The sequence below is a fragment of the Macrotis lagotis genome, chromosome 2, assembly GCF_037893015.1.
Source record: "Macrotis lagotis isolate mMagLag1 chromosome 2, bilby.v1.9.chrom.fasta, whole genome shotgun sequence".
Classification (NCBI taxonomy): domain Eukaryota; kingdom Metazoa; phylum Chordata; class Mammalia; order Peramelemorphia; family Peramelidae; genus Macrotis; species Macrotis lagotis.
In genome coordinates, this window is record NC_133659.1 from 99,586,943 (window position 1) to 99,608,323 (window position 21,381).

General features: G+C 45.2%; 1 protein-coding gene across 3 annotated transcripts in view; it reads left to right on the top strand.

The window, feature by feature from the left end:
* The first annotated feature begins 682 nt into the window (after positions 1 to 682).
* The window catches only part of INAVA (innate immunity activator), a 28,918-nt gene continuing 8,219 nt past the window's right edge, over positions 683 to 21,381 (top strand). The window contains exons 1-8 of one of the 3 annotated variants that reach the window (XM_074222317.1): positions 683 to 765; positions 10,475 to 10,619; positions 11,497 to 11,621; positions 11,835 to 11,951; positions 13,843 to 14,068; positions 18,253 to 18,306; positions 20,391 to 20,604; positions 20,924 to 21,097. In XM_074222317.1, the coding sequence (XP_074078418.1) occupies positions 10,556 to 10,619; positions 11,497 to 11,621; positions 11,835 to 11,951; positions 13,843 to 14,068; positions 18,253 to 18,306; positions 20,391 to 20,604; positions 20,924 to 21,097 (974 nt within the window). In that variant the 5' untranslated portion in view covers positions 683 to 765; positions 10,475 to 10,555. Of the gene's footprint in view, positions 766 to 5,017; positions 5,205 to 6,367; positions 10,620 to 11,496; positions 11,622 to 11,834; positions 11,952 to 13,842; positions 14,069 to 18,252; positions 18,307 to 20,390; positions 20,605 to 20,923; positions 21,098 to 21,381 lie in introns of those variants that run through there. The other 2 variants (XM_074222316.1, XM_074222315.1) reach the window with 2 other exon arrangements.

A 21,381-nucleotide genomic window follows, 5' to 3' on the forward strand; every position in this document is an offset into this window, starting at 1 on the left:
GACCTAAGGGTCTATTCTCCTAGCCAGGAGGTGGAAGCAAATCTCAGACCTGAGGAGACACCCAGCCACCATCCTCCCAAAGGAGCAAGTCAGTCAGTCAGTCAGTCCACTCCTCCCCAGGCACTGGAGATACAAAGAAAGGTAAAAGGCAGCCTCTGCCTTCTCAGTCATGATTCACAAGTCAACAAGGATTCTGCCATGCTCGAGGGTGGGGCTGGGGCTGGGGGTGGACCCGAGGGGAAAGGAAAGTGGAGGAAGGGGCGTGGGGTCTCCAGGCTCCGGCTTTCATTCTTGCACCCTGGGGTCTGCTGGAATGAAAAGGGCAGTGGGCCAGGCGGGGCCCCTGGAAATCTCGGTGGAGACGGGGGTATGTGAGGGTCACTCCACTATCCCAAACTGGGGGCAAAGGGAGGCTTCCAGCCCCCCAAGCCCCAAGGCCACACGGTCCTAGAGTCTGCTGGATCCTTGGACCCCAGCCCAGGGTCCTGGCCCTCCCGACGTGGCCCCGGATCTCCGCGGCTCCTGCACAGCCCTCCCCTCTTTCCCTCCGGACCTTGGTATGCCCCAGGGGACAGATGTCTCGGGATCTTTAACATTTGGGATGCAGCAAATGCTGAAGTTAAATGAAATCCTTCTGAGGAGGGAGAAGTAGGGGCGGCCGCCTTCCGGGAACGGGAAGATGGTCTAGGAGGCGGGACCCCGGACTTTGGAGGGAGAGTCCGGAGGAGGCCAGGACGGCAGGCAGGCGGCGGCCCGGGCGTCCAGGTGAGGCCGGGGGCCCGGCCGGGGTGCTGAGGGGATGGGGGCGCCGTCGGGGGGAGGAGGGGGAAAGGAAAGGGAATTAGCGGCGGAAGCTGCCGGGAGGGGGGCAGGGGGCTGCTGCCCGGGGGGTGGGGGGCTCCTCACCCAGAGCACACACCTGGTTACCAACCCAGGCCACCTTTCCCCTCCCCCACAGGCGCATTCTCACCCACGCTACACACTGAGACTACTTCACTTTCCCCCTCCCCGACTCCCCCCAGCCTCCACTTTTCTCCTTCCTCACACTCCCCTCTCCTCATTTCTGAACTGGAAACAATCCAACAAAAGCCCCCAGCTCTGGAGGCGCCCCATCGGGGGCACAGGGAGCAAGGGAGTAGGCATCCTGGATGAAGCTAAAGCTGGGGGGCGGAGGGGGAAAGTGGGGGAGCAGAACAAAGGGGTTCTTGCCGGAAGGTGGAGCGGGATCGGGCTCCAGGAGCCCTCCAAGCGTGCCTCCCTGCTGCCCCCCTGCCCCACACTTCGGATAAGTGAGCTCGGCACACACTCGCTCACCAGCGCCTTTTCTTGGGGTGGCGGTGGCGACCTGCCTGGATTTTTGATGTGGGAGGGAATGGATCGCCGTCAATTCTTCATTGGCCCGAGCTATTTCTCTCCCCTCGCCTTGTTTCTGGTCCCTCTGGGTCTGTCCCTATGAATGAATGAACCAATGAATGAAATATACGGAGCCTGCTTTGGGTGCTTGGCATGAGACAAAGCCTGCAGTCCACTGGACCAGCCAATCCGAGCCCTCACTAGAATCAGAGGATCAGAGGCAGTTTTTGTGGTATCTTTAAGAGAGTAAAGAGAAGAGCCACCACCCCCCCTTTGAGTAGGGGAATTCTGTGAGACTTTGAGTCATACTGCCGGATAATGACATGGCTGGAGGGTTGAGTCCAGAAAATCTAGACTGCTTAGTAAATCTGGTGTCTGGAAGACACCAGTGGGTCAAATTGTCCCCTAGGGACCCTCTAAAATTGCTCAAGCCTACTCCCTCCCGTTTTTCATGCCCTGTTCTTTCAACCTCACTTCTACCCACTCTCAGCTTCTCTGATGAATACTCCTTAACTAATTCATATTCTGCAATTCCCTCCCCCCCAATGGGAAAGGAAGTGCTTGGGAGAGAGGAGAGAGAGCAAGGAGCATCCACCTAGGGCCGCCAGAATTCAAGGGGTCCGGTGAGAACCAGAATTTAGCATCCAGTATGGCAGAGGGAACCTTTGCTTCCTTTTGGTGGATCCTGTTATTTTCTAGAGGTGTTGCTCCTAGTCCATCATTTCACCTTTGACCCAGAGCTGTGGGTTGGCGGGTCTTCCAAGCTGATTTGAGAAGAAGGTTGCTTTGCTTCCCAGCCATGCCCCTAAAGATTGCTGTACTCTATTCAGGCTCCCTGTTAGAAGAGGTAGGGGGAAGAGGGGATTTTCCCTGCCTGGGCCCCTCAGCAGCAACCTTAAGGTCAGCTGTGGAGGGAAGGATCTGGTGGTCAGCTGGGAGGGCCTTGAGAAGGGTATTGTTTGGAAAGAGGGTGTGGGTAAGGAATGTGAGTGAGCCTGCTAGGTGTAAGGGAAAGAGGGGGGACCTGAGGGAGAGCTGACTCTGGGAAAGCAATAAGGAGAGGCGAGGGAAGAAAGGGGTTTGGAAAAAGCAGAAACAGACTTAGAGTTGCCTTAGGGATGGGCCTGGGGTACAGCATTCAAAACCTAGCTCCCAAAGATTTGAATTCTCTACAGAGGGGATAGGAGCTAGCTTCCAGTTGCTATTTGGTAGCCTTGGAGTTTTCCCACTTGAAACTCTGGAACTTGGGAGGTTTTGGGAAACTTTAGACCCTGAAATGATGGGGAAGTTACAGGAAAAAAATACTTAGGAGTCACTGGTACACTGTCTAAAACATTCCAAATCTGACCCTTAGTTTCTTTTTTCTGTTAAATGAAGTTATTGTATCCATTCAATGGATACCACTCACAATCCTATGGGTTTTAAGGCTTACAAAGTATTTTGCCACAACATCTTTGTGAGACAGGCTAGTCACATCTCTCAGTGACCAGGTAACTTTTGAAGACAATTTCAGAAGAGTTCAACCATTAATGAAAGCCTTGGTCTAGATCTTTCCAAGGTACTGTTTTAGGTATCAGAGATACAAAAATGCAATCATTACTAGTCAGTAAACTTTTATCATGTGTTTCTAACAATATGCTATGATATATAGCTTAGCTAAAGCATAGATCCTACCCTTAAACAGCTTATAGTCTAACAAGGGTGGAAGATGGGGATGGAGGGAAGTTATATCCCAAAATGATTATGACATAAAGGAGAGTAAGATTGGTACAAAAGGAGATCAAGGCAAACTCAGAGCAAATTTGGGGAAGTGGAGATCGATTTCAGGTTAGAAAGATGATTAAGAAAGGGTTTATGGAAGATGAGGCAGCTGTGTTGGAATATCAAGAAAAGGAAACACATTAACAGAGATGTGGAGGAGTCTTTTCCAGGTGTGAGGACAATGGATATGGAGACACTGAGATAAGAGAGCCAGCAAGTGTGGTGAATAACAGCTGGTCCAGTTTGACCAGATCATGCCATATGTGCAGAGGAGTGGTATTCACCAAACCTGAGGAGCTAGGTTGGAACCACATTATCAGGGAACTCCAATATCAGGATTAGGAATGGGTTCAGGAAGCAGTGGTGAGCCAAGGGAAATCTTTGAGTAGGTGACAGGAGGGGGAATAAGCATTTATTTATATAACCTACTAATTTGCCAAGCTCTGGGTAAAGAACAGAATCTTGAGAGTCCCTCTGAGCACTGTCATCCAATGATCCCATATGGGTATCTCAGTGTCTACAGAGGGTAAAAGTACTTTCCCCAGCCTTAACCTTTGGATTTGTGGGGTACAAAGGGGGAGGTATATGTTTTTTGGAGTCTGGAAGGAGTGAGTTTAGTAGGTAATATTTTTCAAGAGCCTGGCTTTTCCCTCATCTGGGAAATGAGTAGGATTCCAAATAGATTTGGCTGGGGAATGGATGCCCATACGTTTTGTGCATAGGTGGTGAGAGATAATGACAAAGAGATACAGACATTGAGAAAGCGAGAAAGACAGAAGGGGCAGCTAGGTGGTGTAGTGGATAAAGCACCGGCCCTGGAGTCAGGAGTATCTGGGTTCAAATCCAGTCTCAGACACTTAATAATTACCTAGTTATGTGGCCTTGGGCAAGCCACTTAACCTTGTTTTCGGGTTGGGTCTAAAGGAAGCTCTTTTCTTCCCCAGAGATTGACACTCATTGAAGTTATTTGGCCTCCTCTTATTTTATGGGGCAGTCTTGGAAGGCTAGAGAGCAATCTCTTTTAAGGCATAAATCTCTAGTCTTACTGGATTAAAGAGTGGTTTTAATAATAAGAAGAGGAAAAGTTCCTTCCTGTTTTAGCCCCCCCCCCCAAGTTCCATGGCCCTGAGGGCCAGGACTCTGAATTACAGTTGGAGGAGACTCCCGTACTGCCCAGTCTAAGCCATACCTGAAAAGGTGCCACTTTTGCTTGATGACTTCAAGAAAGGTGGACATGCTTTTTTCAGAGTTCTAATTGTTAGAAAGTTTTTCCTTACATTGAGCCTAAATTATCTTCATTGCAAATAAGGTCAAAGGTCAATTACTGCTAGCTTTTGTCCTCTGGGAAATTCCTGGGTTCTTGACTTTGCTTTTGGTAATGTGACTCAGGATTTGAGGATCAAATGAAGCAATATGTTTAAAGTGCTTTGCAAACCTTAAAGTTGCTTATGTACATGTTAGATATTATTATTATTATTATTATTAGTAGTAGTAGTAGTAGTAGTCTCCTTGGGCTTCAGTTTCTTCTGGGTAAGGAAAAAGCAAGTCTCTCTTCTTGGGAGCCCTTCTGCTAACTTATTCAGAAGTGAATGTCCTCACCCACTCCTCCTTGGGAGCTTCATCCCCCCCCCTCCCAGTTTCCAAAAAGTCAAATAGTCTAGAATGAGAACAATAGCCAGAGCCTGGAAAGCCTTGGCCCAGTGGGCCACCTGGGTTAAAAAGCCTCTCTGTTTTCAGCTTGGGGGCTCCCCTACGGATGAGTCCTGTCTCTCTCCCCCCACCCCACCCCACCCCCATCCCCTTTCTCCGGAAGTCCAGAGGCCCTAGGAACAGAGCTGCCGCAGGATTAGCTCAGGGAAGGAGTTGCTCACCTGCTCCTCCCCTCTGACTCAAGTCATAACAAGTAACCTGGTTCTGCTAGCCAGCCAAGGAGGGCGGGAGGGAGAGCTGGAGCAGGAACCGAATGGCAAGCCTGTAGTTTGGGAGAAGCGACATCGGCACTCAAATCCCTTTCATTCCCTGGTCTTGGGTTTCAGCAGGAAGGATTTGGTTTTCTTCCCTAGTTCCTGAATCCAAAGCAGCAGAAGCAGGTAAGGGCAGGGACTAGACTGAGGGAGGGATTTTCTGAATGGGAGGTTAAGTAAGTTAATAAAAAAAGAGCTTAAAGCAGTGACTAAGGTAGAGGGCATAAGACTGGACTCTGGAATGTTGGGCCCAATGAAGGGTGGGCCCCTTTAGCTTCCATCCCTGTTGTATCCCATGCCTCAGTTTCCCCCAGGTGAGAAGGCAAATTAAGGACAAATGGACCTGAAATTTGAGAAATTTGAGAGAGAAATAAATAGATGTTATGCTTGGGGGAGAGTGGAGAGCAGGAAGGAAGCCCCATGAATGGCTTAGTTTGAGTTTTTCCCTCCCTTCTTTTTCCTTTTCTCTATCACTCTATCGGGCAACATCCTAGAGCCAGATGGACTGTTTCTCTCTCAGCAGAGAGTATTCAGCAAACAATGGGAAGATCAGGAGCCTTGGGATAAGGGAGATTTGGGAAGGGACTCAAGAATTTTGGGGGAGGGGGCATCAAATCACCTAATGGAATTTTCCTAGAAGGTAGCCCCTATTGTCAGATGTCCCAGGTCACAAAGAAACTGACCTAAGACTTGTCCAGACCAAGTTACCTGATTACTACAGTCCAGAAAAGAATTTGGGGGTCTGATGGAGGGGGAGGTAATCTTTCAATTAATTAATTGTTTAATGACCCAAACTCATTTAAGGACACTGTTTTTTTAGTTAAAACATTGAGCTATTTACTTTCCCTCACTCCCATTCTGAGATATTCAGATGAAAGAACATGTACTTTTTCTTCAGTTGAGAATTAAAGAAAATGTTTTCATATAATTTGGAAAATCCTTTCAAAGGTGAACTTTTTACCAATGTGCTGTTTAAATTAAAAGATGGGCATAATACTTTCCAATTTCCCTTTTTGCCTTGTGACTGTGAAAGAAAAAGCAACAGGTCCTACCTAAAGCAAGACCTTGAATGCCACCTTCAGATTGTAAAGTTTCTTGAAGTCAGAAACATTGTCTTTCCCTCTCTTTGTCTTCCCAGAGTTTAGAACAGTCTGGTGTATATAGTAAAATCTTCATAAGTATTTGTTAGTTGTTTTTATTGATGAGTAAAAAAATAATTAATGAGTTGTTTCATTGATGTTAGAGCTGAAAAAAAAAAGACAATCTAGGCCAACTCCCTCATTTTACAGATAAGGAAACTGAGTCCTATCGATGAAATGAGTTGCCAAGAAGAGTTTGGACTCCAGTCCAAGATTCCTAACTCCTACTCCAATGGCGGCTTGTTCCACCATGCCATTCACGGTATGGCGCTGTGGGCCCCAGTATCAGATTTGGACAAATGCCTACTGGCCAGGGTTTCTTTAACCATCTGGGATATCCAAGGATTGTGAGACTAGAAGAGCAGGAGAAACTGGGCCATGGGGAGTATGAGGAGCTGGACACATGGGTGAGGAGCTGGAGAGTTGAGAAGCATTTGACTAGGACCAGGAATAGGACACCTTGGTTCTGGTTCTTTCCTCTCTATTACTACCTTCCCTTGTCTCTGAGGAAGGGGAAATGGGGAAGAGAGAGGGAGGAGAGGTGGAATCATAACTTCAAGGACCTCAGGAGTGCTGAGTTGGAAGTGTATAATTAATTAGTGATGATTACTAATTAGTGGGCCTCCTCTGCCTTTTTCCTGCATCTCCTCCTTCCTTTCCTTGAGCCAGGTGGGTGGGATATGTGAGGGACTTGTTACCCAACTCTGGCCTGGTACTGCTGTCTTGGAATTAGGGGAGCAGGAGGGCCCCAGAAGATTTAGGGAGTGAAAGTGTCCAGGGAAGAACAGAAAAAGTTCTGGTTAGCTGCAGGTGGGGATGGGAGCATACCCAAACAATGTTCTCTATGTATGGGATAACAGACATTGAACGGAGGACCTGAGTTCAAATCCTTCCTCTGTGACCCATACATAGTGCCCTGTGAATATAAATTCCTTGTGAGCAGGGATGATTTCATTTTTTTCTTTGTATCTGTGATGACTTAGCACACAGTAGGCTTATGGGTTAGTTGACTGACATTGAGTAAGTGATTTATTCTTCCTGGGTCTCAGTTGCCCCATCTGCAAAATTGGAGGCTTGGATTAAATGAGCTTTGAAGTCTCTTCCAGCTCTCAAGATCTATCCAAACATTTGATCCATGGTATTCTTGTGCTCCACAGAGACCAAAAGATTAAAAAATGGAGGTGAATATCTTGGAAGGGTTGGAGAGAAGTGAGTTCTTTCCCAGTTCCCTAGTTCCTGACAAACAAGGAAATCTGAGATTTTGAGGGTATATATGCTGGCTGCCTTTTGTTTACACAGGCCCTATATAAATCATTTTACTGATATCCTATGTACTCAATTGGCAAGGCCACTATCCATTCTCCCTTTGCAAAGTTAGAATGTTGGCAATGTAGTCTACCCTTTGGGTCAGTGGGACTATTTGGGTTTGTTATTGGAAATCTTGGCCTCCATGGTTGAATTGGTTGTGTGTTTCCATTGTATTGCTTCTGTTCCTAGTCTTAGTTAAAAGAGAGGACTCTTCTGGAGGTTCAGAATGACTGACCACTCCCTCTTTCCCTCTCCCCTTTGCTCTCACACCCTCTCTCCCTGATGGCTTGTTTACCAGCTTGCCTAAGACCTACTCTGCTAAAGGCAGAAGGGGTGGGGCCTTCTCCACCCCACAGCCCTAAGTGCCCAGAGGAGGCAGGATAAGCGCCAGACAGAAACTCGGAAGGACTTTTGGACTCTTGTGCAATGATGCTGACTCAATAAGGAGGTGTCTGAACCCTGGATCCAGTCTTCGAGGAGCTCCACCCCCTCCCTTCAGGCAACCCCATTCAAGACCTCTAGGGTTTTATGGAGGCTAGTGGGCAACTGGGTCCCTTCAAGTTGACTGATAGACTTGCACAATGTTTTTTGTGACACTGAGAAATCTGGAATCCATAAGAGGGGTCAGAACCACCCCCCCAAAAAAAAACCTGGTTTCTAAAATGGACTCAACAGAAAGATTTCTCTTGAAGATTCAAAATACCAGCTCTCTTATTTGTGTGACCTTGGGCAAGTCACTTCTCTTCTCAGCCTCAATTTCCTTATCTATACAATGAAAAAGTTAGAATGGAACTTTTTACAACTCTAAAATCTATGATTTTGTTTTGTATTAGAAACAGTAAGGGCTTCAGGAGATTTGGTCTTCTCTCCTGATTATAAGCAAGCAAATCTCTGCCTCAGTTTTCTCACCAGTAAAACAAGGTCATTAAATTAAATATCCTTTAAGCTCCCTTTCTATTCAGATTTTCTATGATTTTGAGATGTGGTGAAAAGAACAATGGATTTGAAAGACAAAAGAAACCTAGATTAAAATCCTGGTTCTGACACTTAACTAACCCTTGACCCTGGTCCAATACTCACTCTTGAGAATCCTTTCTCGTCTATAAAATAGGGACTTTAGAAAGCTTTTTCTACTTTCCTCTCAAGGTTATGAAGAAAGTGCTTTATAAGCCCTAATATAATCTTGAAGTCAAGGCCACAAGCATGTATTAAAAATTTATGCTCCATGAGCTCTACTATGCTCTATGAGCCAAGGAAATGTTAGTTTTGAGTTGTAGTTTCCTTCCCTTTCTCAGGCTACTTTAGCCCATCCTTACTAGCTGTCCTATATGCTACCCTGATGCTGATGTCGTAGTGGTACAGTTGGGCTTATCCAAGCTAGAGTGAGGCCCGATCTAGACTGTATTCTCCTAGATCTACCTGGGCATGGTAGGTAACTTTTGATTTCAGTCTTTCTTTCAATTCTTCATTAAATTTTGAATAACTAGGGACAGGGAACAGAGGGTCGGGGGCACCAAATCAATATAACCTTGGCAACATTGGCCACTTTATTTTTGTCCTGCCCAAGTTTTTGGGGGGGGCTACCCCAAAATGGGTTGCATTGACCTTTCCCCAACTTCCTTGTAAAAGAAGCCATGGATAGAAATTAGCAAGGATAGCAGTAGCAGCAAGGTACCTTTGTCTTTGAAAGATCCTCTTCCCATCTTAACAAGCATCTCATGGAAAGGGTGTCAGGTGTAGGTAGTGCTGAGTACCAATTTCAACCTTGGAGGAACAGGATGATGAGGTGCATGAGGGCGAATTAGAAGAGGCAACAGGGGCTCATGGAGAGCTAATTAGAGATGGAAGTCGTCTTTCACTTGACTTTCCCTTCATGCACTCTGCAGTCAAACTCCTATGTCTTTTCACTGACTATCTCAGATTGCTTGGAAAACTCTCCTTTCTCCCCTTGGCCTCCTGCTTCTTCTCTTGAGACTCAACTGCAATCCTATCTTCTACAGGCGGTCTTTCCTGGTCCCTCTCAATGCTGATGTACATCATTTTTTGCATGTTGTCTCTTCCATTAAAATGTGAGCTCCTTGAGGACTGGGATTATTTTTGTCTTTCTTTGTTATCTCTACATGGTGGATACTTTATAAATATTTATTGACTTGCTGATATGAGAGGAAGGGGTTACTCCAGGAAGCAGAGGATTTCCCATCATGGTATCCTCAAGCAAACTTGATTACTCTCAGACTCTAGTGAGAATTTCTTTTGAGTAAAGGTTGCCCCCTCAGGGCCCCTCTAACTTGGAGATTTTGTGATCCTAGGATTTATATTGCTAGACTTTAGAATAGTAAAAAGGACCATTTTACCCTTAGCTATAGGAATTCTATCATTCATCACCAGGGTCTGAGTCCCAGAATATGGAAAATGAACCCATTAGACAAGAGTGAAGTATCCTAGGGAAAGAAGGAAATTATTTTAGAGTCAGTAAAGGTAAATAGTGGGTGTTTCGGTATTTTAAAAAAAAATTTACTTTTTTTAATTCAACCCACAAAATGTTTCCTTCCCATTTCCCCCTAAAGAATAATAAAAAAAAAAAAACTTTGTAATCAGTATGCATGGTCAAGTAAAAAAAATTCCTACATTGGCCATGGTCAAAAAAATATATTTCTCATTCTGCACAGTCAAATGAGCTCATTTCTTGATATGCCGGACAATTTTCTCTTGTCTATCTTCTAAGAGATTGCTATCAGTTTGAGAGCAGAGCTTTCAGAGCAAAGAAAGTTTATCTTGGCATTCATGGGGTTAAACCTTTCTTTCCCTTTCCTTTTCCCCTCCTTCCCCCCCCCCCCCCCCCCATCCACCAGCATCCTGCTGTTAATTAGTTTCTGCTTGGAAAAAGGGTCCTGGCCCCTTAGGCAGGCCCAGGTGAGTCCAGACATGGCCTCTTTGTTCTTTCCCAAGCCAGGGAAACTCCAAACCATCTAGAGTCCCTGGCTGGGAGCTGTGTTCCCCTCCTCCACTCTTGTCTCCCCCGCTCCCCGGATGTCCACCATGGAGAGCAAGGATGAGATCAGCGACACAGACAGCGGCATCATCCTGCAGTCTGGTGAGTGACTTGGGGAAATTCCTCCCCAGGAATAGGCCAGCTGCCTGAGTCCTCATTCCTCATGGTTGGAATGGAAGAGATTCAATCTCTGATTGGGGAGATAAGAAAAGTGGAGTAAAGGAATTTCTCCTTCCTTAAGGAGGTTGTGGCTGTTCTGATTTGAAACAAGGAGAATGGACTTTATGACCTCTCAATACTTTTAGGTATCTTGAGTATGATACCACTGGCTCCCAGGAATTCTGTGAGTTTATGGTTCTTGGCTTGTTCTGGCCATGCTATGCTTTGTTCTGTTTGTCATCACCTCTAAAAAGGAACAGAATAGATGGGGAAGCCACATATGTGCGTGATTGGTAGGACAGGTTGTGTTAACATCTCAGAGTCATAGAGTTAAAACTGGAAGGGACCTTAGAGGTCATCTCATCCATTCCCCCTCCCTCATTTTAAGCACAGAACTGGGGGCTAGAGAGATGAAAGACTTGCTTGGGGTCATACAGGCACTGTCACTAAGCTGGGATTCAAACCCAGGTTTTCTGAATACATCTAGTGATCTCTCCACTATTATTCTTCCTCTACAAAGAGGAAGGGAGATGTGAGGTTCTCATAGAGGCTTTCATAGGCTTATCTGTAGCCTCTTGGGTCAGGCTGGAATTTGGACAGCTTCCCCTGCCCCTCTCCCCTTTGAGTAGCTCTGACTCAGGAGGCCAAGGCTCCCCTATTACCTTAGGTCAGGTGTGTGTACAGGAGTGAATGGTGTGTGTGGTCTCTCCAGGGGAAAGTCAGGTGGGTGTCTAGGAGAGGCTAAAGTGGTCTTCCCCTTCTCCTTTCCTCACTTCAGCTGAGGTAGGTATATGGATTATGTGTTGCTCTCTCCATCTAGGCCCTGACAGTCCAATTTCCCCAATGAAGGAGTTGACCCATGCAATGCGGAAGCAGCAGAGAGCCTTGGAACAACGTCTAGAGTTATGTCTAGAGGAGTTAAAGAAACTCTGTCTTCGAGAAGCAGTGAGTGCTCTCTCCCTCTTTTCTGAGGGTGGTGGGCCCTGAGGAGTGAGAGCCACACAACCTTAGGATACTCAGTCTCTCCTGAGATGGGGGGGCAAAGGAGAAATGGGGGGTGGAGAGTTTGGAGGACTAAAAGGGGGAGGAGATCCCCCAGGTGAGAATAATGGGAGGGGTCACACTACAGAGAGGGTCTAATATTATCTCCTTCTTCAGGAGTTGACAGGCACGCTGCCACAGGAGTATCCCCTCAAACCAGGAGAAAAAGCCCCCAAGGTTCGTCGAAGGATTGGAGCAGCTTACAAATTGGATGAACAGACCTTTGGAAGAGAGGTGAGGAGAAGACTGTGATCACACTGGAGGCTGGTCTTTCCTTAAGAGATAATCAGGGCAGCTAGGTGGTACAGTGGGTAAAGCATCAGCCCTGAAGTCAGGAAGACCTGAATTCAAGTGTGGACTGAGACACTTAATAATTTCCTAGCTGTGTGACCTTGGGCAAGTCACTATTGCCTTGCAAATACAAAAAAAATAAAGATAATCAAAAGTATGAAGTATCACCTTCCCTAGTGGGCAGAAGATCTTATAGTCTCCCAGGCCAGGGTAATACCTTGTTGTGGCCTACTCAGAGTCCTTCTTCTTTCTGGGCCTTAGCTTTGATCCCTGAAGGAAACACAGGTCTTTTGTGAACTTTGACCAAGATCTAGGTATTGGGTTGAGTATTCTGATTTTTGAGGCGACAGAAACACTATGTTTATTGCATTTCCTTGTATTCCTTGATCAGAAAACATATTTACCTTATGTTATCTAGTTGGCTAAGTGTTTTATGGAGTAAAAGGGGTAGAAAAATTAAAAGTCCATAATTATATCAGGAGACTTCCTAATTGACTGAAAGCAATTCGGGGATTGCAGAGTAGGTGAATGAGCTTAACCCAACAAGCCCAGGGCCTAGAGAGAATCAAGACCTAACTAGGACTGGGAAAGTTCTGAAAGCTTTGGTGCCACTTGGTCTGGACTGGATAAATTTATATTTCTAATTGCTTTTTTACCCCAGTGTACTTCTAGACTTGTCTGTTGCCTTTTCTTTTGCAAATAAACCTCCAGTATGCACAAGAGTGGTCTAGGGTGTGTGGAAACAGGGTCAAAAAGAAAGAGACATGGGTGACCAAACCAGATTCAGGAAATAGTGTCAGTAGCAGAAGGGAGAAGGGAAGTAAGTAGGGTTAGGTGTGGTGGATTTTGGAGCCTAGCTGCTTTGAAGTGTAGTTCAGGGATAAGTGAAGGTTTAGATAATAGTGGAGAGTAAAAGTCCTAAGACTAAATGTTAAAGTTCCTTGGGTCTGCTGCCAACAGAAGAGCTCATGACCTGGGAAGTCCAGGCCTGGGTCCTTGACATCCTTTAACACTTTGGGAGCAAACTTTAGCAGGTTCCCACTGGCAATCATCCCAGTTTTATTCTTTCTGGCCCAACAAAGTCAAGAGAGAAAGTGTCCCACTTAGCAGGCTGGGCAGGAAATTGGGACAACACCTCTGACCTACTAATGGAGACTGCCCATCCCCACATGTGTGTGTGTGTGTGTGTGTGTGTGTGTGTGTGTGTGTGATGGGTGAGTCTTGGTGCTGGCTTTTCTTGCTCAAGGAGCTTTAGACTTGGAAGCCTCCTCCCTCTCCCTTTGCCCTACATCTCTGTAGACTTTGGTCTTCTCTCCCTACCTTTTTAAGAGAGGGGAAAGGTAAGGAAGACTTCTCACTTCTCTAGCTTAAAGTCAGATTTTCCTGTGGCCCAGGGCATGTTCTTGAATGCAACATAGTTCCTAACTTTTAAACAGATAGAACTTTGATAGAGGAGACATAATCAATAACCATAAAGGTCTCCAAGTCTGATGAAATACATTTTGGCATAGTGGATAGGACACTAGACTTGGAGTGAGGAATACCTGAATTCAAATCGTTCTTCAGACACATACTAACTGAATGATCTTTCTGAGCTTCACTTAAAATGAGGGAGTTGGCCTAGCCCCAAGGGTCTCTAGGGTCTTTTATAGCTCTAAATCTATGATTCCTTGACACCATCTCTGCCCACAGAGAGCTCCCAACTGAATGGAAACACAATCACTGCTCTTTAGAGGAATTATCCCTTTTAAGCCCACTTGGGGCATCTGAACCCACCCTCACCTGTTTTGATTTTTTTCTCCATGGTCTTCTGTCCTTCTCTCCCCATGTCCAGGACCCTTTGAGCAGCCTGGAACAGGAACTGGCATTGCAGCTGCAGATTGCAGAGGCAGCCCGTCGTCTGTACAAAGAAGAAAACCTTACCAAGCAAATCCGAAGACGGAGGAAGCATGCGGTACTGCAAGAGGAGAAGAAGCTTCGGGAACTCGAAAACAGTCTCAACGAGAGGAGGTTGAGCAGTGGGTGTACACCACTTTCTCCTGCCACCATATTCAGGGGAGGTGAGTAGCCCTGACCTTAGTCCCTGACTTAAGATGATGTGTGCTCAACTCTTGTCTCTTCTGGTCTGAAAATCTTCCATTCTGATTTTAACCCTTAATTCTCTGAGATCTTGGATTGGACTGGATGCTCTCTCAAAGCCAGCTGTGCAGCCATGCCTTTTTTCTCTCTCATCTCACCCTATTCCTCCAGTTAAGAGAGTTCAGCCTTTAGATTTCTGTATATAGGAGGTTCCTCTTTTTCCTCTATTCTGGCTTCAAAACCCTTTAGTTTGGTAGTTCTTAGATACTAATTATGCTTGGGAGCTCTCTGGACTAGGAATTAATAAATTGAGCCCAAGTAGAGTACAATGAAGATGGAGCTGGACTGGAATTCCAGGGGTTTGGTTCTGGCCGGGATTAGAAGTCTTTGGTTCTTTCATCCAGGAGTTTGGTCCTAGACTTGAACTAGAAGTTTTTGCTTCTTTCATCTGAGGGTTTGGTCTTGGACCTGGACTAGAAGTCTTTTCTTCTTTCATACCTAACCCATCCTAGGCCGCCTTTATCTGGAAGGACTGGGATCCTCTTTATAAAACATTGTAGGCTCTAACTGGTCCCTGGCTACATCCGATCTACACACCTCCCCCAAAGGGGTTATTACCTCCCCTCTGCCCATTGCTTCCTCATATGCCTTCCCTGGAAATGTCTATTTGGAGCTGAAGGACAGATTCCAGATTCCTACTAAAATAAACTTTAGGAACCAGGGCAGAGAAACATAGTGAGAATAGGAAAGAGCTTGACTCAAAGTGGCTTTTGGCTCATTAAATAAAAGTACTGGACCTTTTTATTCATTAAGCACCTACTATGTGCCAGGGATTTTGCTAATTGCTGAGATACAAAAAGAGGGAAAAGACAGTCCTTGCTCTCAAAGAGATTACAATCATGAGACAACATGAAAATAAATGTATCCAAAGCAATCTATGTACTAGGCAAATTTTGTTGTTTGCTCAATGGTTTTTCAGTCAAGTCTGACTCTTTGTAACCCCATTTGGGATTTTCTTGGCAGAGATACTGGAGTGTTTTGCCCTTTGTTTCTCCAGGTCATTTTACAAGTGAGGAAACTGAGGCAGCCAAGGTTAAGTAACTTACCCAGGGTCATACAACTAATAAGTATCTGAGGCCAGATTTGAAGTCAGGTCTTCCTGACTCCAAGTCACTGCGCTACTTAGTTGCTCACAGGATAAATAGGAAATAATTAAAAGCAAGTCATGCTTGTCTGTGTCTTCTTATGAAATAAAGAGGGATAGGGAAAGGCCTGTAGAAGGCAACATTTTAGTTGAGGCTTAAAGAAAGCCCAGAAGGTCAGTAGACCGAATTGAGGAAAGGATTCCAGAAGTGGGGGACAGGCAGAAAGAATGTCCCAGAGCTGGGAGATGGAGTGACTTGTTTATAGAACAGCCAGGAGGTCAATGTTCCTGGATTGGAAGGGAAGGGTATGGCCCAGGGCTTGGCTAAAGCCAATATACTCAAGTTATAGAATCATAGCTTGTTTGAACTGGGAATGGCTTGGGAGACCATCTTATCCAACTTCCCTGTTTTATAGATGAGGAAGTTGAAGATATGAGATTGAAAGTGGCACACCCATAGTTGTATAGTTAGGTAGTTGAAATTTTGGGGTTCCAGTGACTCTTTGAGAGGAAGCAGGTGATAAAAAGGAAGGTCAGGCACCCAGGAAAGCTATAAGGAAAGATATTATCATTTTGGCCTTATCTGTCATTCCTGGAACTTATCTCCCCCTTGAAAAGCTAGTTGCTGTCTTAGGGTCTGAAATCACTCAAGGGCCAGCCAGGGAAGTTGGTTTGGAGGTTAGTGAGTGTGATGTGAGTGTGGCCTAAGGGGTAGGAAGATCATACTCTTCAGTTTTGCCTCCTTTCCTCAGCTCCACTTCTAGTCTCTCTGACAACTTCAGGCTTCTTGAGTCCTTTTGTTGACAGCTAGCTTGCAGAGCTCCTAGACTCCATCTCCATGGATCACTGACTGTGATAGCAGGAGGCTGAGGCCATAGGAGGAGGGTGTCCACCACACCTGCTGATGTCCCTTCTTCAAGAGTGGAAAGAAGATGGCCCAAGTGGAGATATGTGGAGCTTTGACTTAACTCTCTGTGGGAGGCAAAAGGTTGTCAAGAAATCTGTCCCTGGGGTGCTCATTGTCGAGTTGGGGAGGGGGGAAGCCGAGATGGTCACTTTTTAATGTTTCTCTGAATATAAGGGTCCACTGCCAGGACAGAAGCAGCTGTCCTTATTCAAGTCCTCATCACTTCCTGCCTAGATTACTGCAAAACCTCCTAATTAGTATTTTTGCTTCCACTCTCTCTTTCTCCCAAACCATCCTTTCTCTACCTGACAAAATACCTTCCCTTGAGGTACTGTGTTGATCATGGTCACTGTGCTCAAGATTCTTGAGAAGGAGCTTACCTCTTCTAGGATAGAACATAAACTATCATTCCTCTTCTCCAACTCTTTATTCCAGTCAGACAGGGCCCACTTAGTTCCTCCCCCAAAACTGGACATTCCATCTCTCCCAGGTTGACCTCACCTCTGCCTCTCTGAAGCAGTTCTGAGCTTCAGTTTGACTGCCACCTCCTACCCACTTCTCAATGCTCCTGATTGTTTCAGAGACACCATTGCTTTTCCCCCTCTAAAATTCACAATAACATCAATGGCAGCTAACCTGATTGATTGTAATAGGCAAATAAATCATTTACAAATCTTTCAGAGGTAACATTTCTAATTCCTGCAGAGTTTGGCATTGTGCTAAGTACTTTACAGATATTATTGCCTTGTATTTACTTATCTGTGTACAAACTGTATCAACTCCTCACTCCACCCTTCAGAAAAATATAAGCTTCTGGAAAATAGCTATTGTTTTTTTTAGACTTTGTATGTCCAACATTAGCTTAGTGTGAAGCACATTGCTAGCCTTTATTAAATGGTAGTTGAATTAAATTGCATGATACTGGAAAGTACACTTGGAGTCAGAGCACCTGGCTTCATATCTTGGTGCCATTTTGGTTCAATCACTTAGCCTTGATTAAGGGAAGGTGCTAAGGTGTTGGACTTAGAATCAAGAGGAACTGATATTCAATTTTTTTTTGATCCAGATAATTACTTAGTTATGCAATTCTTTAATCTCTCTTACCCTTAAGTTTCTTCATTTATAAAATGTAGATCATAAGAGTATCTACCTCATAGAGTTGTTTTGAGAATGAAATGAGATAACCTTAAAGAGCTATATAATATTAGTTATTATCATTATTAATAAGTGACATTCTTCATCTGCAGTAAAATGAGAAGATAGGATTAATGCCTAAGTTCTGCCAGTTCCAAATCTTCTCCTTTTCAATATTTTCCTTTTCTTTTTCAATTTCTTGCCCCATTCTTGGCCTCCAAATATGAGATCTTGGTATTCCAATCCCAAAAACATCCTTGCTTACCTTCAGAGAAAAGAAAGAAGGAAGAATGAGTAGTTTCTGCTGAGCTCTTCTATTTTGCTTCTTCAGGAAGGAGGAAAGAGGGAAATTAATAAGAAGTTAATTAGCTAGAAAGTTCTTTGAAGTAAAGAAAGCACCTCATTACAGTGCAAGCATTTCATTTTTGAAATATAATTCTATCAGTCCTGCATAATTAACTGGGATCACCTCAGGGACTATGCCAAAGATTTCCTAGAGCCCAAAGACTTTGGTGGATTCAGATGGGGAGCCCATTAAGCCATCTTTAATACATACCCTTCATGGAGCTGTTAACATGAGGAAAGTACTACTTTTTAAGCCTCAAACCAATAAAAAAATGGCAGTTTTATTTATTATTATTATTAATATAAATAATATTATCCACTCCAAGAACTTTTATTTTAAAGATGTGGAAACTGAGACTCAGGAAGTGAAAGTAATTTCCCCATGAATACCTATGCAAAAAGGGACAGAGCCACATTTAAAATCAGACTTCTGATTCCTAATTCAGGGTTCTCTCCACTAAGCCCCATTGATCTTCTGGTATAGAGTGTTTACATACAGTCATCATCTTGTACCAAATGGGATTGCCTGGAGGTAGAGGATGGAAATCTTCCAGTCTCTAAATCCCAGACTTCCCTGTGCTGTTGCTGACCTCATCTGCACCCCTTCAGCCCTGTTTTTTTTTTCTCTCCTCCAGAGCTGAGCACTTCTGATGATAGCTCCCTGTCAGATGCAGTACTATTGGAAGAAGGTAAATGGGACTGTTTGGGGAATGGAGTTAATGGGTCCCCCACAAGATTGGTTCTTCATAGCTCAGGAGCTCCTATCTCCTCATAGAGACAGCATTTCATTGAGAAGTTTAGTAAAGACCTCCATTGATCTCACATGTCAAGTAAAGATGTATAAAATTTCTGGTCATGGCGGTTTTTGTTTCTGTTGTTTGGTCATTTCAATTGTGTTCAACTCTTTGTGATGCCATTTTCTTGGCAGAGATACTAGAGTAGTTTTGCCATTTCCTTTCTCCAGCACATTTTATAGAGGAACTGAGGCAAACAGGGTGAAGTGATTTGCCCAGGGTGACATGTCCAGGAAGTATCTGAGATCAGATTTGAACACAGGAAGATGAGTCTTCCTGACTCTAGATCCGATACTCTCTCCATTGTGCCTCCTAACTGCCCCTAGACGTGGTAGTTCAGACCTTTAATTTCTGCTTCTGAGAGAGGTTGAGACTGAGATCACAGGAGTTCTAAGATTCATTAGGGCTAAAGTTGATTAAGGGTCTTCATTAAGTCTGACACCAGAATGCTGAGACCAAGAATGGAGGACCACCAAGCTGCCTAAGGATAGACAGATTGGCCCAGGTTAGCCCAGAGAAGGCTAAAATTTCTATACCAGTCAGCTTTGGGGCCAGACCATTAGTGGTTACTACACTTTCAGCCTAGGCAAGGTATGGGGAAAATTTGTACGAAATATGTTAGGATGAGCAGAGGCGCAGAACACTTAGTTTAGGAATTCTGCTCACAGTGATTTCAACTCCTTTGAAATTTCCTAGAGTCTTTTGTCTGGATCTCTCCCTGTGTCTATTACATTCTGTTTTGTATTGTATATATTTGTACCCAGATCATCAGTATTAGACTTGAAGTGCCCTGAGAGCACTTGGTGGGGGGGGGGGCATGGGGGCGGGGAGTATTCTTTGTGCTTCGTACATAAGATTTGGTCCTAACATTTAGAGTAGGAAGAGAAGGTTCCCTAGAGAACCTTCTAGTCCTAGAGACCCAGAGGCCATCTAGTCCTGTCTTATTTTACAGATGAGGAAACTGAGACTCATTGAGGTTAAGTGATTTGCTCAAAGTCATAGAGTAGGTGTCAGAGGTAAGATTTGAGCCTAGATTGTCTGTCTCCAGAAAAAAATGATTTTTAACTGTTCCACAATTAATAAAAGTTTGTTGAAATAAAGTTAGGCTTCTCAGCCTGGCCCTTAGTAGAAAAACCTCTCTCTTGCCTGGGCACAGGCCTAGGTGGATGAAAGGCTTATTTGCCTGTGCCAAGTTTCCTGTTCCAACTTCCCACAACAAATGCTGAGGAGTGGTGGTCGACAGCTGAGTCAGCTTAAGCCTAGGAGTTCCTGGGCCTGGGAGCCAGATCACCCCAGTGGGGAAATAGGGAGATACATTCCAGACTTGTCTGCTAGGAAACCCCTGAGGGCAAGGAAGAGAAAGTCCAGGCTCCTGAGAAGAGTTTTCACCCTTAGGGAAGAAGGAAGCTGCTTTTTGGAGATTTTCCCACAGTGAATCAGTCAGGGTCACAGAGGACCCTGCTGTTCAAAATCTGTGATCTTTTTTACTCATTAGAGCTGAATTATAACTTTTTCTGGCCTCTGAAATTTGGCTCCTTAATATAGCTCAGCAGGAGAAGACTAACAACGCTGTTGAGGTTCCCTTTGCTTGGAAATTTGTAAGTGAGGAGGGCCTAGGCATCATTCAGGGCAGAGGATACAGAGCCTTCTGAGGCCACCAGAATATAGAAATGACACATATGCCAATGGAAAGATACTAACTAGAAGCTTGGCTGCTGGCTCATGTGGCACAAAGCTACACCCTGAGTGGAGGAATGGGTTGTGTGGTGTGGTCTGTCTTGGAGAACTTCTAGGAGGGAGGCTGGCTTAGAGACCTGAGGGATCTGGGGCCATTCGTTGACGTCTGTGACCAGAGCAGCACCCCTGGGGCGATGGCCTTGGGAGGAGAAGAGAGGAGAGGCACAAGACAAGCAACTTGGTTCCTGTCAGGCTGGTTCTCCCATCAACCACCCTTTACTGTCTTTCTTCTCCATTTGTAGAAGAAGCCCAGTTGCCAAAACCTGTTCCAGAGTCCCCAGCACCACCTACCAGGTCACTCCCACCCCAGCGACTTGAAGGGCTGAAGCCAGCAGGGCCTGAGGTTGGGGGTCCAGAGCGTTCTCCAATTCAGAACAGCCCCTGGAAGGAAACCAGCCTGGATCATCCCTATGAGAAACCCAAGAAATCTCCCTCAGAACCGGATAGTGAGTCCAGGTAGAGGCATTGGGGAATAAAGGTTAGGTGTCTGGAGGAAACTGTGCCATATGATAAGATGGGACTGGAGTTAAGGAGGAATGGGATGGGTGACTTCAGCATCTTTCTGATAAGTTCAGCTGAGCTCTCTTGACCCTTACCCAGAAGTAGCAGTATATTTACCCTCTAAGCACAAGCTCATTTTTGTTTCTTTCCACACTTAACTTCTCTACCTCAAATTCAAACCTGTACTCCTGAAGGAAAAACAAGCAACCTCCCCACCCAAAATCAAACCCATGGGAAAATGCTCTCTCTCTTTACTTTTTTGTTCTCTCTGCAGCAGCCCAGCCACAACACCCCAGGATGGGCCAAACTCCATCAGCCCCTGGGTTCTGGAAGCAGCTACATATCATGTGGTCCCAATCCGAAATATACCTGGACAAGTTCAAGGCCGGGCGAGTGCCCCTGCTACCCCAGAGATTCAGGGAAGACGGGGGCAATCTCAGTCTCTAAGGTAACAAGTCCTAGGGATTGGGCTCCCATTTATAGAACTCTTTTGAGATTTGTGCAATGCTTTATGTTTATTGTTTTATTTGAGCCTCCACTTAAATACTTTTTGGGGGTGCTGCCTTTAAGCTGGTGGGGGAATCAGGAGGAGGAGGAGGAGCTAGTACCTGAATCTGGCCTCTAAGGAAGACAAAGTATACAAAAGATGGGAACTTGAAAAGGATTGTAGTTCCGAAATGGAGATTAGGCTATTGGAAAACACAAAAGTGAGAGGATAGAATAAAAAAAAAA